Below are 17108 nucleotides of genomic sequence, written 5' to 3'. Positions count from 1 at the left end.
GATTCAAGTGTTAAGTGTCCAACACCGGGAGGAAAACACTCTGGATCATGTATACTCTAATATCAAGCACGACTACCATAATTTTCGGACTACAAGCCGCTAATTTTTTCCCTCATTTTGAATCCTGCGGCTTATTTGTTGATTTTTTTGGGGGGGGGGGGGGGGGGGGGGGGGGGTAACAGGCAACACATGCCGCCTAGCATGCATTGCAGCACTATAGATGTTAAATAACAATCAAAATTCATGTTCTGTGCTAATTATTTATTCAGTTACTGTTCCAGTTGTTCATTAATTGCTTGATATGGTATTTGGTTACACTTTATTTGACAGCAGCGTCATAAGACTGTCATAAGACTGTCATAATTATGACATGACACTATCATGGGCATTACTGAATGCTTATGACAGATGTCATTAAGTGTCATCTGGCAAATTATATTGCTAACTCCATTTATGTCCAGCTCGGATCTTTTACATCCATTCAAAAGTGAGATAATTTGCCGAATAACACTAAATGACATCTGTTATAAGCATTTATTAATGCTCATGATAGTGTCATGTCATAATGACAGTCTTATGGCGCCACTGTCAAAGTGTTACCAAATAAAATAACTAGCAATAATGAAACAACTGGAACAATAACTGAATAAATAATTAGCACAGAAGATGAATTTTGATTGTTATATACATCTGTTGCACTGCAATGCATGCTAGGAGGCATGTTGGACAAGAACAGTGTTGACAGTAAGTTGCAGAAGAGATTGACTGTCTCCCCCAAGGGAGCAGTGATGGCCAAATGAAGCGTCTTGAAGCAATGAAGCTTTGCAGCCAATTGGTTCAAAGCTTCATGGTGGTTCATTTGGTCTTCTGACCGTCGTATGATGCCGCAGTCTAATGAAGTGTTACCGGTTAATATCTTTTGGTGTAAATATCTCATAATACAGTGAGGACAGCTGCGGCCTATAGTCCAGTGCGGCTTATCAATGAACAAATGCAGTTTTCGTGTCACATTTGGCGGGTTGCGGCTTATAGTCAGGTGCGCCTTATAGTGCGAAAATTACGGTACTCATTGTTCCGCTCAGGTTAAAATTGGAACGGCAGAACCGACAATGTGTTTCTGCAGTTAAAGAGTGACACTGTGAAAGCCTGGCAACGTGGCCGAGTGACATCACCGACCAGAGTGCATTGCGTCATCGTCTTTAAAGAACTACATATCTTTCTATCCGTGGTACCTTTTAAAGATGACGTACCTGGTTCTCCTGGTACACCAAGAATCTTCAAGAACAAAAAAATCCACTCCTAGCTTGTTCAAGTTGCTCTTCACAGTATCTGCAGACATGCGGCTGTACATGGAGTACACCAGCTTGGTTCTTTCCCTAAATGATGCAAAACAACCACGTTAGCATGACAGTTTATTACATGTCTGTCATGCGACTCAACTGACCTCAGACCAGCGTCTTCGTAGTGGGGGTGGTTGACGATGGGGCGACCCGTAGACAGTTTCACGCTGGCCATGGTGGGCATTGCGCCCGCAAATACAGCGTCTGCGTGACATAAACATCAATGAATAAAAAAACAGAAAGGCACTGTGGTTAAACAGTATACGACAGTATACCATGACACTTTGTATTTCAATAGGTTACCAAAATGTCGTTTAAAAAAGATGTCACAGTTTGTTTAAGGAAATCACAGGTTGCTCCCAAAACTTTCCACTAGAGGGGGCGAACGAATATTTGTTCATTTGCCAGATTTGGACCATTTTCTGTTGATTTGGGGGCCTTGCCAGGTCACTTGCTGTTCATCTTTTTGTGGGATTTTTGGGCATTCCTACAGTGCCTTGCAAAAGTATTCGGCCCCCTTGAACCTTGCAACCTTTCGCCACATTTCAGGCTTCAAACATAAAGATATAAAATTGTAATTTTTTGTCAAGAATCAACAACAAGTGGGACACAATCGTGAAGTGGAACAAAATTTATTGGATAATTTAAACTTTTTTAACAAATAAAAAACTGAAAAGTGGGGCGTGCAATATTATTCGGCCCCCTTGCGTTACTACTTTGTAGCGCCACCTTTTGCTCCAATTACAGCTGCAAGTCGCTTGGGGTATGTTTCTATGAGTTTTGCACATCGAGAGACTGACATTCTTGCCCATTCTTTCTTGCAAAACAGCTCGAGCTCAGTGAGGTTGGATGGAGAGTGTTTGTGAACAGCAGTCTTCAGCTCTTTCCACAGATTCTCCATTGGATTCAGGTCTGGACTTTGACTTGGCCATTCTAACACCTGGATACGTTTATTTTTTAACCATTCCATTGTAGATGTGGCTTTATGTGTTTATATGTGTGGTTTCTTTAGAGAAAGGAATTTACTATTAAGTTTACTATCTAAAAACTCAAGTAGTGCTGCAACAATTAATTAACTCGAGTATTTGAGTAGAAAAAATTTTTCGAATAAAATTTTGCTGCTTCGAGTACTCGTTTAATTAAAGTGGTGTTATAATTGTTTGTTTTGAAAGTGTTTGCATTTAGTTTTATTGATTTGGGTGGATACACTGCCCTCTAGTCTGCCTCATTTCACATGGCTGAATCCAGCTGCTCCCCGTTAAGACCAACATAAGCCAAGTTTTTTTTAAAACTGTTTTTTTGTAATTTATAGGTGTATTTAGCTGTTTTTGTGGGGAAATGTGTCTAAACCATTTGTTAAGAGCATTGTAAAAATAAATAAATAAATAACGTTAACATTTTATAGCATTTGAGCTAGCTTACTTTTGCTATGTAAGTAAGCCAGTTCGTTTGTTGTACAAAGATCCCCATTTATTTATTTTTTATACCGTTTGAGACTCAGCTCAGGTATTTTAATTTTTCTATGTTCCTTATCCGATATCTCGATTATTCGAACTAACTAGTTTTTAATCGATTGATTAATCGACGACTAAAATAATCGATAGCTGCAGCCCTAAACTCAAGTGCTAACATGCTTTTCCAAAACATACAAACGGACGCTTAGGACAATGAGTAGCATCATCGTTAACTAGCTTAGCCCTTCGTGGTAAGTAGTGCCGTCTAATCAAAAAAGAATACAAACAATGCAATTTATTGTTTGCAATATAATATTTACAATTTAAAAGTTATATGTATGTTATAATTTCAAGAATTTAGGCAGGTTGAAGGTGAAGAAGGACCTAAACAATTAATTGGTTATTAAAATAGTTGTCGATTAATTTGCTAATCGATTAGTTGTCGATTAATTGTTGCACCTCTGAAATATAATAACTGTTAATGACAGGTAACGGTAAAAAAAAAAAAAAAAAAAAAAAAAAGGCTTAAAAGATTTGTTTACAAGAAAGTTGCAATAATATAGCGCAACTGTATTTATTTCCAGAAATGAAACGCTAAAATAGACAGAAGTTTTTGACAGTATGAGGAACGTTTTACCCACCAGGGACCGTGTTGTCCCGTATCCACTCCAACAGCTCCTCCTGAGGCATGTTACTGAACTCCCCGATGATGCTCCACTGAGATTGCAGGTTGGACACCCCCTGTACAGCCATGAGGGCCAGAACCAGGAACAAGCCAGCCCGATGTTTGGTCTTATCCCTAATCCAGCCCAGCAACTGAGGAGGAAAGCAGAAGAAGGTCACGTAATGTTGTCAAAACGTCAACACCACTGAAGAGCCACCTGTCTGGAGCAGATCAGTGAAGCCACGATGCACATGTGCGGCGTGAGGAAGAGCTTCAGGCGCATGATGAGGGCGGCTAGCACGCTGAAGGCCAGCAGTTGCAGAGTGTGATAAGCCATCTGCAAGAGGGAACGGAAATCATGTAAATCTTTTACAGTAGTTCCATAAAATCCAGCCTATCTAGTGTAATTTATTCCATGACCATGCTCTCAATTGGGGCGCTTGTATTTGAAGGTGCCGCAAAAAAATGCCCGACCAATCACGTAATTGGAAATCAGGATCAATGATGTAAATTTCAGAGGGTTGTAACCTGGTAAAACCGATCAAGGTTTTTAAAATATATTTGTTTCTATTTTAAGCATGACCTAGCAACGTTTCTTAGTAATTACATTGTAATAACATTGGAATTAACATGTTAACTCATTGGCTGCCACTGAAGGTGATAGATATCCAACCCATTTTGACTGGGATGTCCAGGGAACAATGTCAACCATCAAAATCTTTTACAGTAGTTCCATAAAGGGCAGCCGATCGAGTTTAACTTGTTTCGTGACCATAATAAGCTCTTAAATTGGGGCGCTTGTATTTCAAGATGTCTGACCAATCAAGGGTTGTAAATCATGCCTGATTAGGTCATTTTCAGGGGGTCTAAATCAGGCTTTTAAAATGTATTTCTATTTTAAGTATTAACTAGCAAAGTTCTTTAGTAATTACACTTGAATAGCATAGTAATAACTAGGGATGTCCCGATCCAGGTTTTTGCACTTCCGATCCGATCCCGATATTGTTTTGCACTTCCGATCCGATACCGACCTATCTGAGCATGTGTTAAAGTTTAAAGTTATTTAGCCTCCTTACTTAGTTGTCAGACTCATGTTGAAAAAGGTTTTAGTACCCTTGATAACAACTAGCCAGCTGAATTAGGTGAGTTTGAATAACACACAACGGTTGGTAACAAGAAACTGACCTGTTTATTCAGTGACAAACACAAAACATTATAAATAACAAACAGAAATGGCATAGTCAGTCAGTAAAACGTGCAAATAATATTGTAAACTGTCTAAAAAAAGCAAAACACACCAACAACCTCAGTGGAAAAATCCCACAAATCCCCCAAGCTGTTAGATGCTTTTAATGTTTCGTGCATTAGTTACAAAAATTGTATAAAAAGCCTCTCAGGTTTAAATAAACGACTATTTCAGTATCAAGTAAACATTTTAAAACAGTAAATAAAATACTCAAGTACCCATTCTGTATCAGCAGCTTTAAACTACATTCATTTCATTTAATTTTGCGAATCAACTGTTAAAGTAGTTAAAATTGCTCCCGTTATTCCATAATTTCCCTTCTGTCTACTTTCGAGATGTGAAAGTTTTTAAAAAAGTAATTGAGTTAGTAAGTCAGGTACCTGAATGTAAGAGTAATTAGTTACTTGGCAAAGTAACTGGTGTTACCTTTCAAGTTTTTCTTCATTTAAAAAAATATTTTAAAAAAACAAAAACCATAGTAAACTTTGCTATGTTTGGAAATCGTTTAATGTTGTGAATCAACTGTTAATGTTGTTAAAATTGCTCCCGTTTTTGCATTGGTTCCCTTCTGTCTACTTTCGACATTTTAAAGTTTTAAAACTGTTTGATCATATAAAGATAGATTCAAGTCAAGATTTTGCCAATTTAGGAGTATTTTAGATAAAAAGTTAATTAGGTTTGCTTGGAAGGTTCACAACAACCTACTAGGGAAGTCTTCTGCTTTAAGATGGCGGCTGTTTACTAACGCATCTGGTTTTCAATACTTCAATGTTGCTAACGCAGTCGAGTCTGTCGTGTAGCATCTGGTTCTACATACATATGATATCTATTATCTCCAGTAAAACGACGTTGACGTAGTTTGTTGCGGCTGTCAGCAGAAGTCAGGTATTCTTGTGTTTTTTATCCAGCGGCATGAGTTGAGCTAAAGCTGTGCGTTGAGCATTAGCATTACCCGGGTCCAAGACAAGTTATGTTTACTTTCGGGACGCAATGCGGTCAATTTCTCATTGCTATTAGTTCTGCTTTACTTGACATATTTCAATAATCGGAATTTGGATGTTTGTGAATTGTTCTTGAATCTTCAGCGGCCGAATCGCGTGTTGGATGGTGCATCTTTACTCACGTGAGATAATGTCTCGTCATCCAGAATGAATTCTTCGGCAATGACTCTTGTTATTCCCCGGGCTTTGGGACTGTCGAGTGCCAGTTTGTCACGCATAGCAAAAGTTTCTGCCAGTGTTAATTGCGCAGGACCTTTCTTTTTGTCTTCGGTTTTCTTAACATACTCCTCAGTTTGTTGTTTGTGGTGGTAATTCGCTAAATGCTTGATTACAACTTCTTACAGCTTTACCACTACGCTTTATTGTGGCATATGTTGCTCTCTGCCTCTTCGTTTTTGTCTTCCTTTAAGGTGAAATGATCCCACACAGGTGACATTTTACCGATAAAGTCTCTCGGTAAATTGGGAGACGGTAATGTAAATGTAGTGTGTTGAAGGTGTGCCGTAAAATGCGGACCGGATTTTAGGGAAACCGAAGCAAAAACTGGAATGGATTATGTAAATTGGTGCGCTGGAAAACCCGGACCGGACTTAAAAAAAAAAAACTGGATCGGAAGTCTGGATCGGAATTTTTCCCCGAGTTCCGATCAGATACCGATGCGCATTTTTTTGCCCATATCGGCGTCCGATCCGATCCAAATATCGGATCGGGACATCTCTACAGGCATGAAAATGGGTCAGGGGTTAAAAAGGTGAGAAGGGTGTGGAGGAAATATGTTCCAGTACACTGTACACCCCAACAAAATATTGAGCTCTGTCGACCCACACTGTGTTTCAGCAGGGCCGTGCAGAGACCGGTGGAGGGGCGGGTGCTCGTAGATCAAAAGGGGCACATGAACAAGTATTTAATACACCTTAAAACAACATAACTTCAATTTTAACCAGCTTTAGATAATAATTGGCTGCGACTGTGACATACTTTAATTGGGAGGGGGCAACAGTGAATAGAAATCAAAACTGTCATCCACACTTTCTGGCTGTGACGCAGTCAGTCTGCCTCTTTTCTTCCTTCAACCTCTGCATCAAAACTTCCTTCCTCAACTTGTTCATCTGAGAACAAACCACATCAGATGGTCACTGAGCCACCAAAAGCACAGTTTTCTTAAAACTATCATTTCATTATTATCCATACTTAACAACTCTAGCACCTAATGATTAATAAAGCAATGACATAAAAATCTTATAGAAAAATAACATTGTAATTGTGTTTATAATTGGATTTAATACCCGACTATCCTTGCAAACTTGTTATTACCAGGTCTGCTATTCACCCAGCTGATGGGGTATCCACTGCCTTTAGCAGCCTCATCTAACTCCTTTTTTTATCCCTCAATCTCCCTTCCCTACGACGCATGTCTATGTAATGAAATATAAATATTTAAAAAAACAAAAAAACAGACTCGCCGGTGGCTTTTAGTTTTAAAGCTTTCTTAATTTCTTTCTCTCTCAATAACGATGGAGGTAGATTTGTGTTTTTATTATTCAATCAAAAAACAAAGTTACTTCTATCAAAAACAACGTTGCTTCAATCAAAATACAGTACATACTTTTAATCCCCAGAAAGTCACCTCAATAAAAAAAATTGTTTTTGATTGCAAAAATAAATTTGAGACAAAAAAAGCATTTGAAAACTATTTTTCTTGATTGAAACAAATTTTTCCATTGAAGTAATGTTGTTTTGCGTTTGGGCCACATTTTGGCTAGGACATTTGTGTCTTTATTATTCAATCAAATAAGTTGCTTCAAACAAAAAAATATATATAAAAAGAAAAACTTTGCACATGTGTCAATCACAGTTTACCAAAGCCTGAGAGGGTTTGAGTAGACTCACTACGAAGCATTTAATAAAGCCAAGCATTTTCTTACTACTTTATTCTTGTTTAAAAATAATTCGGTGGGGCAGTAACATGTTTAAAACTTATCATAATTCTTACATTTTGAAGTGCTTGAAAACCATTTATAAATGATACTTTGGTGAAAAAAAGTGAAAAAAACATGTCTTATATATGTATCTTTTCTCCAATGTAAAATCTGAATAAATGCATTGAACACGCACAAAAAAAATTGGGGGGGGGGGCGCTACTTCGCGGTTTTCACTTATTGCGGCAGGTTCCGGTCCCCATTAACCGCGAAAAACGAGGGATCCCTGTATTTCTGAAAAGCTTTAAGAAGCAGGACTCATTCCCACCACTCGTAGGACCGGTGTTGCGCCGACACCGGCCATCAGCTCAAATCCAAGCCGAAAATAACGCGTCTCCGGCGGACGACGGGAGCGATGTGAGGCGCCCCCTCCATCCGAGAGCATGCCGCTTAATTTGACTCAACAGTGTGTTTCTTCGTTTATATTACCGCTAAATACACAAGCTTGACGCCAATTTAACGGGAGCTATTTTTTTTCATGGGAGATTTGGCTAGCTCTGGCAGTGTTCAACGCAAGCTGCAACGAATGGCAGTAACTTTTTTATATCGCAAAATGTGAAAACGATTCAAACCATTACTCACCAAATTCAATCTGCTGGCAAATTCAGGCAAGTGTGTATGCTGCGCTCTGGTCTGCCCCGGTGTGGATAAGGCCTGCTTTTTGTTTTCGCAGCTTTGCAATGCAAACAAAGGCTCTCCGAGCACTCCATTTACAGTAAGGAGTGCGCGCGTTTGGAATAATGGAACGCAGCTTGGGCCGATGATTGGTTCTCGTCACTGAAGCATCTAGAAGGATTTGCTGACTGTGTTCTTAAGTGCTCAGTTTACGTACTAAGTTAATCACATGATGATAATAATAATAATAATTAAATAAAACCTCCCCCCCCCCCCCCTCCTCCCAAAAAGAATTTCTCCTCGGATCTACGCAATTCACGTAGGTCGCCCTTTTTGACTTCAAAACGGCGAATTTCGCCGAAAGGTGAGAGATTTTCATGCCTGATCTCTAGTTATAACATTGTAACAAATGTATTTACTCATTGGCTGCATTGATGACCAATCAATTTTGAATGGGATGTCCATGTAAACGTAGCTAACATGCTTAACTAACATGCAGGAAGGCTGCTTACCTCTCCTTTAGTTACAACGTCACACCTAAAAAGAAAGAATAAGCTTGAGTATGGAAGTACAGTGAACAGTTACAAATTATGTGTATTTTGATTGTTGTATATGTATAATGAATGCGTCCTACAATTACTTGTGGGCGTGAACCCAGTCATTTTTGTACTGCTTGTCAAGTTTCTTTGTGTGGATTGTTTTATTATTGTCAATATCAGTGAATGAGTGTGATATTTTTAGTATTTTTTAAAGGTTTGTAGAGTAGCAAAAAATTTGACTCAAGGAAGAACTTCAAAATAATCTTACTCAAGTAAAAATTAGTCATCCAAAAAGTACAAGTAAAAAAGTATTCAGTGAAATGAATACTCAAGTAATGAGTAACTGCATCACGAGTGCCCTCTAGTGGAGAAACCATATTTCCTTCCATGAAATTAAAACAATATCTCCGGTTTTCTGTGGTCTATCGCAGCCACATAAAAACTGGGAAATATGTCTGAATCCGCACTTTCCAGTGAAGTTGACGGCAACGCTCTATGTCAAGTAGTTTATTTTTTTATGGCGCTTTAAAAACGCCACGAGATCGAACAGGTCGGCATGATCTTGTTTGTGGTCATGTGACTATATTGTTAACTCTGAGTCTTAACTAATAGGGCCACTGAGTAAATGTAAGGGGTTACTACCCACCTTTGGTATTTTTTGACAGTGGAAAAAACCCTCTAAATTCGTAGCGGGAGATTGCGCAAGAGTACCTAATTGACAGTCAATTAAGCGTACAGCTTACCTTGAAGCTTCTTCGTTGTTACGATTGGGATTTTCATTAGATGTCTTTCCTCCATTTCTAAGGAAGCGGATAACATCCTGCGCGATCTGAGAAGAATAAAAACGCTGAATTCGTGTCTTTTTTGTTCTCGTTCTCAAAGTTAACTGCCATGGACAAAAAATTACTTACTGTCTTTGCAATCAAAACCACCAGCAAGAAGTTGACTGGTAGCAGTAGCGTTTTTAGGTAGCGTGTCGGAGTCTGGTACAGTGGACAAAATATATAAAATTATACTTGAGTATATACACACACATGGGTGTCAGTCTCACCTCCAACTCCATGAAGTCAAACTCTGCAGCACATGTGTACATGAGTGTGTGGAAGTCCTGATAGCTGGTGAACTTGGATTTAATCAGGCCGCTGATGTGAGCCTGGGGATGGAAACATGTTATGTCTTAGTGAAAACAATCATTTTCAGAGTTGCGTTTTCTGGTTAGAAAAACTACCGCTACACACAAAAAGACAGTGGCAGTAAATTATGATCAGATTTACAGTAACCTTTTTTTCCCCCTCAGTTTTTATTCATTTAAATTCGATGAATTTTGTTTTAATGAACTTATTGGCCGTTTCTTAGTAATTACATTGTAATGCCATGGTAATAACATTCTAACAAATGTGTAAACTCAATGGATGACATTGCAATAGACGTCCAATCCATTTCAACTGGCTGCGATCATTCAATTGCTACCAGACCCCAGACAATGTCAGTATTGTTATATGTATTATTATTTTTAATTAATTAAAATTTAAATAAGAATTCTAAGATTTTAAAAAATGTTACATGTATTATTATTCTTAATTTAATTAATTTCAATTTAAATAAGAATTCTAAGATTTAAAAAAAATAAATAACCAGAAATAATATTTAAAAAGTACAATTTTAATAAATATATAATAAAGTATTTTTTTTATCTATCAATATATTTATCTTGTTCAATAACACTTTTTTATTTATGTAAAAATTTTATAATTCCAATATTTCCACATTTAAATAATAAATATGATTTTAAAAAATTACAATTATATGAAAATGTAAAAATAATAATTAATAAAATTAAAGTTTTAATGAACAAAACAGCTCCTTCCCTCTAAAGGGTTGAAAGGGCATTTTTAACTTAAATAATAATTTTTAAAATTCTAATATAATATTTATTGAATGATAATCATAACTTTAAAAAAAATACAATTTTAATAAATATATGATATTTCTTATTTATAAATGTATTTAAAATAAAATACTTTATTTGAATGATAATTCTAATGGTTCTAATATTAAATATAGATATCAATAATACATAAAAATTACAATTATAACATATCCAAATGTACATAATAAAAACAATCATTATTAAAGTTTTTTTTAATGAGCAAAACAGTCCCTTCCCTCTAAAGGTTGAAAACGGCACAATACATACTCGGCGACAAAAAATATATAACTGACAAATAGTGTATGGTATATTGGCAGGTAGGGCTGCCATGATTCTTCCATTTATAGACAATTAATCGAATACTAATGATCAACTGTGAAGATCATCAATTCATCATTTAAAGACATTACTGACCTAAAAATGGTCTTAATACTCTACTTAGGAACCTCTTAACAATAAATATTGACTTATGCCTGCAGTCCTCCATGAAAGTGGCTATAAATGTAATTTAACTTATTGTCTGCAATTCGTCTAACTTCGAATGGATTGGACTTCGAGCCCGAAAGAAAGAAGTTTTGTCCATATCCTAATATTTATGGACAAGACTGTAATAATATTGTTTTAAAATGTCAGCAGTAACATACAGTAGGGCTTCTAACTTTTAAAGAGACAGTAACTCACGTCATCTGAAGCACCGAGAATAGTAGACAGCAGGAATTTGAGCAGAACAGTGGAACCCACCCAAATCAAAGCTTGCATGACCTGACAGGAGAAGTTCAAACAAAACAAAAAAATCAGATTTTTATCATCTCAAACGTATAATTTTGGACTCTGATTTCAATCCTTCCTACCCAAAAGACTAGCCCATTCCCGAAAATCCGAGTGAATTGATCCCTCAACGCAACGATAGCCTGAAAAAGAAATTATTATTTTAATCACAACTCAGCAACTGCTGTAAAAGCCGAGCATAACCTCACTTTCGCTCCCGCGAGATCAAATGCATTCACGAAAAAAAAAGCAGTGCTCACAAAATAAGACTCAGACAAGCAGGGAACAGAACATAGAAAAACAGTGTGTATCTATGCATGTATATATTATACATATTTACACTACTGTTCAAAGGTTTGGGGTCAAAGTGACCCCAAACTTTTGAACGGTAGCGTATATACACACCCACTGTAGATGCAGTATACGTATCTATACATAAATATATTTATGTAGATTGATGTAAAGTTGTGGTCAAAACTTTACATACACTTGTGAAGAACATAATGTCATGGCTCTCTTGAGTTTCCAGTTATTTCTACAACTCTGATTTTTCTCTGATAGAGCGATTGGAACAGATACTTCTTTGTTACAAAAAACATTCATGAAGTTTGGTTCTTTTATGACTTTTTTATGGGTGAACAGAAAAAAAGTGATCAAATCTGCTGGGTCAAAAATATACATACAGCAGCGCTAATATTTGGTAAGGCGCTTTTGGTAGCCATCCACAAGCTTCTGGCAAGCTTCTGGTTGAATCTTTGACCACTCCTCTTGACAGAATTGGTGCAGTTGAGTTAAATTTGATGGATTTCTGACATGGACTTGTTTCTTCAGCATTGTCCACAAGTTCTCAATGGGGTTTAAGTCAGGACTTTGGGAAGGCCATTCGAAAACCTTAATTCTAGCCTGATTTAGCCATTCCATTACCACTTTTGATGTGTGTTTGGGGTCATTGTCCTGTTGGAACACCCAACTGCGCCCAAGACCCAATCTTCGGGCTGATGACGTTATCTTGAAGAATTTAAAGGTAATCCTCCTTCTTCATTATCCCATTTACTCTCTGTAAAGCACCAGTTCCATTGGAAGCAAAACATCCCCACAGCATAATACTACCACCACCGTGCTTGACGGTAGGCATGGTGTACTTGGGGTTAAAGGCCTCACCTTTTCTCCTCCAAAGATATTGGTGGGCATTGTGGCCAAACAGCTCGATTTTTGTTCCGTCTGACCACAGAACTTTCCTCCAGAAGGTCTCATCTTTGTCCATGTGATCAGCAGCAAACTTCAGTCAAGCCTTAAGGTGCCGCCTTTGGAGCAAGGGCTTCCTTCTTGCACGGCAGCCTCTCAGTCCATGGCGATGCAAAACACTCTTGACTGTGGACACTGACACCTGTGTTCCAGCAGCTTCTAATTCTTGGCAGATCTGCTTTTTGGTGATTCTCAGTTGAATCTTCACCCTCCTGACCAATTTTCTCTCAGCAGCAGGTGATAGCTTGCGCTTTCTTCCTGATCGTGGCAGTGACAAAACAGTGTCGTGCACTTTATACTTACAAACAATTGTTTGCACTGTTGCTCTTGGGACCTGCAGCTGCTTTGAAATGGCTCCAAGTGACTTTCCTGACTTGTTCAAGTCAATGATTTGCTTTTTCAGATCCATGTATGTATATTTTTGACCCAGCAGATTTGATCACTTTTTTCTGTTCACCCATAATAAAGTCATAAAAGAACCAAACTTCATGAATGTTTTTTGTGACAAAGAAGTATCTGTTCCAATCACTCTATCAGAGAATAATCAGAGTTGTAGAAATAACTGGAAACTCAAGAGAGCAATGACATTATGTTTTTCACAAGTGTATGTAAACTTTTGACCACAACTGTAGATATAAAGATATTAGGGATGTCCTGACTCCTGATCACTTATTTTTGCACCCGAGTCACACGATTTTAAGAATACCCAGTAATGAGTAACATTGTGACTAACTGAAGATGTTTTTTTTTTTTTTAAAACAAGGGTTTTTTTTGTCAGCACAAAGTTACCTATATCAACTGTTATCATTATACTGTACAATAACATGTTACATAACCACATTAACCCGGGAAAAAAAAAAAAAAAAAAAAAAAAAAACCTAAGCATTATTCGCTCAAAGAGCATGAGCGCCCTCTAGTGGAGAAAACATATTTCCTATTATGAAACTAAAAGGTCCATATCTCGAGTTTTCTGGAGAGACAGCGAGAACCAAAAGTGGTATTTGCCATGTGGCAAAAATGTTTTTGCCATGTGGCAAAATGGATTTTGCCATGTGGCAAAATGGATTTTGCCATGTGGCATTTATTTGGGGTATGTGGCAAAATGCATTTTGGTTTGTGGGGGGTATATGGCATTTTTGGGGGTATATGGCTGTTTTGCAGGCCATACAAATCCATGCCATTGACGGCTATGCACGTCCAAATTGTATTTTCATTTTAAATGGCAGAAAAACGTGTTTTTGTGGTCAATCGGTGCCAAATAAAAACTGGGAGAGGGATTGAAATCCGCACTTTCGAATCGTGTTGACGGCGAGGCTCTATGTGAAATACATTATTTTTAATGGTTTTAACCCTTTAACACCTGAGCCTATTTTGTCCGAATTTGCATTCCTTTGATGTTGCCTTTATTATTCAAAGAAAAAAATGTTCACAATAGCCTGGTTGGGTCCATTTTTTTCTGGACACCTTTACTGACCAATTCTAATTAACATTTTGGACCCAAAAAGACAAAAAAACTCCAACAAATCTTTTGTCGAAATTTGTAATGTTAATGTCCCATTGACAACCAAACATGCACAAGAAAATGTTTTGAAACTTGATAATATTTATTCAACTTGTTAGGATTAACATTTAATAGAAAAAATTATATTGAATAGTTTTATATTTGATAATTCAACAGAAACCGCAGGTATGGTCATCAGTGATTTTGTCCCGTCTACCGTCCCATTTCTTGAAGATTTACAATGAAAACAAGGGAATTTTAACTAGTTTTAAGGAAGTGTGTTTTTGCTAGGCCTGAACGATATATCGTTTAAACATCGCCATCGCGATGTGCGCATGCGCAATAGTCCCATCGCAAGGACGTGCGATAGTTTTTTCATTTCATTTTTTAAAATCCACAAACGTTTGTTTTGAGCAAGGAGCGAGAAAGAGAGTGCACAGTCTCTCATTCTCTCCAGCTCGCAGTCATCGGCTCCTCCCCCTCCCCTGCTAGAGCAGAGTGGAGGGAGGAGGGGCCGAACAGCAGAGCGGAGGGAGGAGGGGCCGTTTTCAAAGTGAAAGCAAGCAATCAAGCAGCACGTTGAATAGGGAAGACTGTCTCCAAAAGGAGTTTTGGAAGTATTTTGGCTATCGACAAGAATATAAGGAACAAAAAACAGCCCTGTTGACAGTGCCTCGCCATGGTTGCCTCAACAAGAAGTAATCCGTCGAACATGTGGGACCATTTAAAACGCAGGTATCTATGCATTCCTGCTACGAGCTTCCCATCAGAGGCTTTTTAGTACAGGTGGGAACATTGTTACGTGCCAACGTTGTTGTCTCAAGCCTGCAATGGTGGATAAACTAGTAGTCTTGGCCAAAAACCTATGAGACCCAGTTGAGAATTGCTGAGCAAGGAAGGTGGACGATATGCAGACAAATACATAAATTTGGGAGGTAAAATGGTTCTGTTATTCATCAGTTATTTGCTGTTATTCAGTTCAATTATTTACAAGTTCAATTGAGTTTCTGTTTCTTTTATATTTAAATTAACTGTAAATCGTATTTTTCAAATAACTATAGTACAGCTGCACATAAAGTTTTGATACTTAATATTTTTTAAATATTTTTACAACTTTGTTGCAGTTTTGCAGTTCTATATTGTTATATTTTGTGTAAACAACTCAGGGGACTAATGCACTTGCACTTTTATTTGACAGATTTAATATTTAAGTTCAAATATGTTGACAACTTTATTGTTTTACTGAGGTTCTTATTTATTGTTATAGTTTGTGAACAACTCTTATTTGTCATATTTAATATTTTTGTTCAAATATGTTTACAACTTTGTTGTTATTTTACCGAAGTTGTTATTTATTGTTATATTTTGTCAAAAACTCAGGGGACGAATGCACCTGCTCTTTTATTTGTCATTTAATGTATTTGCTGCTGTTGAAGTGTCAAATATTGTGTTCAAGAAATTATCTATTTTGTGCAGACATGGCTTCCTGGATCCCTTCATAATAATACAGCAATCTTAATCATTCACAAATGAAACGGTATTATATGAATACACTGTGGTCACGGTGTGTCATGCAAAGTATTTCCAAACAGCTATTCAAGTCATCTAGTGAATATTTCTTTACAAAATTTTTTTTTTTTTTTTTTTTTACTATCGCAATATAATATCGCAATATATTGCACACCTAAAAAAATCGCAACAATAGTTTTTTCCAATATCGTTCAGGCCTAGTTTTTGCAGTGTAATCTATATATCCATATCATCAAGTCGTCTTGTATCACAATATATCGCCTGACGATATTTTGTCTCAAATCTAGTACTCACCCAGATTGAGACAAGCGACGAGGCGTAAAAGGATGTGAGCAGCATGGCGTTGCCGAACATGAGCGCGAAGCAGAATGCCAGTGCGACCTGCAGAATGATCATGTTTCAGCGCCAATGACGGTAGTAGACGTCCAAATGGAATGGACGTCTATTGCAGCCACTGAGTTAAGAAAACCCATTAGAAGTTCGCTATACCAAGTGAGTGACCAGCACTGACTGCATTTTAGCCGCATCGAGGTAGCCCAGGATGAAGGTAGCAAACAAGGAAGCCACCTGTGAAAGGAAAATGGCATTAAAACCTTGCATTAGTGTTGATTTTATATGCTGGGTAACAATATTATTGTGTAATATTTAAAATTGATTTTGGTAATGAGCTGTCAGCCTAAAAATATGACTGAAAAATACAGATGCTAATCAGGTAGCTGTTTTGATATACCATATTTTTCGGACTATAAGTCAGACTTACATTTTGGGGGGAAAGGCAATTTAAAATAAAAATACAATAGAAAACAACAGGCTGAATGAGGGTACGGTATGCTAACATTACATTTTCTTTTCGTTGCCATTTTATTTAGCCCCTTCAGTTGGTTTTATACTGTAAGTTACTGCCAATGTAAAAACACAGGCCTTGGGCGCCCTCTTGCGGTTTAAAGTGAAAATAACTTGTGAAATGATATAATTAGGGCTGTCAAACGATTAAAATTTTTAATCGAGTTAATTACAGCTTAAAAATTAATTAATCGTAATTAATCGCAATTCAAACCATCTCTAAAATATGGAAAGATAAGACAAGACGGATATATACATTCAACATACGGTACATAAGTACTGTATTTGTTTATTATAACAAATCAACAAGATGGCATTAACATTATTAACATTCTCTTAAAGTGATCCATGGATAGAAAGACTTGTAGTTCTTAAAAGATAAATGTTAGCACAAGTTATAGAAATTTTATCTTAAAACCCCTCTTAATGTTTTCGTTTTATTAAAATTTGTAA

The 17108-nt window shown here is 37.1% G+C and overlaps 1 protein-coding gene across 1 annotated transcript in view; it reads right to left on the bottom strand.

The window, feature by feature from the left end:
- dpy19l1l (dpy-19-like 1, like (H. sapiens)) overlaps positions 1 to 17108 on the bottom strand; it is a 30636-nt gene that overhangs the window by 5787 nt on the left and 7741 nt on the right. Inside the window, exons 10-21 of the mRNA XM_057833590.1 lie at positions 16302 to 16379; positions 16107 to 16193; positions 11620 to 11679; positions 11450 to 11530; positions 9890 to 9991; positions 9750 to 9821; positions 9582 to 9667; positions 8812 to 8836; positions 3676 to 3795; positions 3436 to 3610; positions 1445 to 1544; positions 1251 to 1376 (exon numbers count right to left, since the gene is read on the bottom strand). Of these exons, the coding sequence (XP_057689573.1) occupies positions 1251 to 1376; positions 1445 to 1544; positions 3436 to 3610; positions 3676 to 3795; positions 8812 to 8836; positions 9582 to 9667; positions 9750 to 9821; positions 9890 to 9991; positions 11450 to 11530; positions 11620 to 11679; positions 16107 to 16193; positions 16302 to 16379 (1112 nt within the window). The remainder of the gene's footprint in view (positions 1 to 1250; positions 1377 to 1444; positions 1545 to 3435; positions 3611 to 3675; positions 3796 to 8811; positions 8837 to 9581; positions 9668 to 9749; positions 9822 to 9889; positions 9992 to 11449; positions 11531 to 11619; positions 11680 to 16106; positions 16194 to 16301; positions 16380 to 17108) is intronic.

This window comes from Corythoichthys intestinalis, chromosome 4, assembly GCF_030265065.1.
Source record: "Corythoichthys intestinalis isolate RoL2023-P3 chromosome 4, ASM3026506v1, whole genome shotgun sequence".
In the NCBI taxonomy this organism is placed as follows: domain Eukaryota; kingdom Metazoa; phylum Chordata; class Actinopteri; order Syngnathiformes; family Syngnathidae; genus Corythoichthys; species Corythoichthys intestinalis.
The sequence above is the reverse complement of the archived record's forward strand: the minus strand, read 5'-3'. Positions and strand labels throughout refer to the sequence as shown.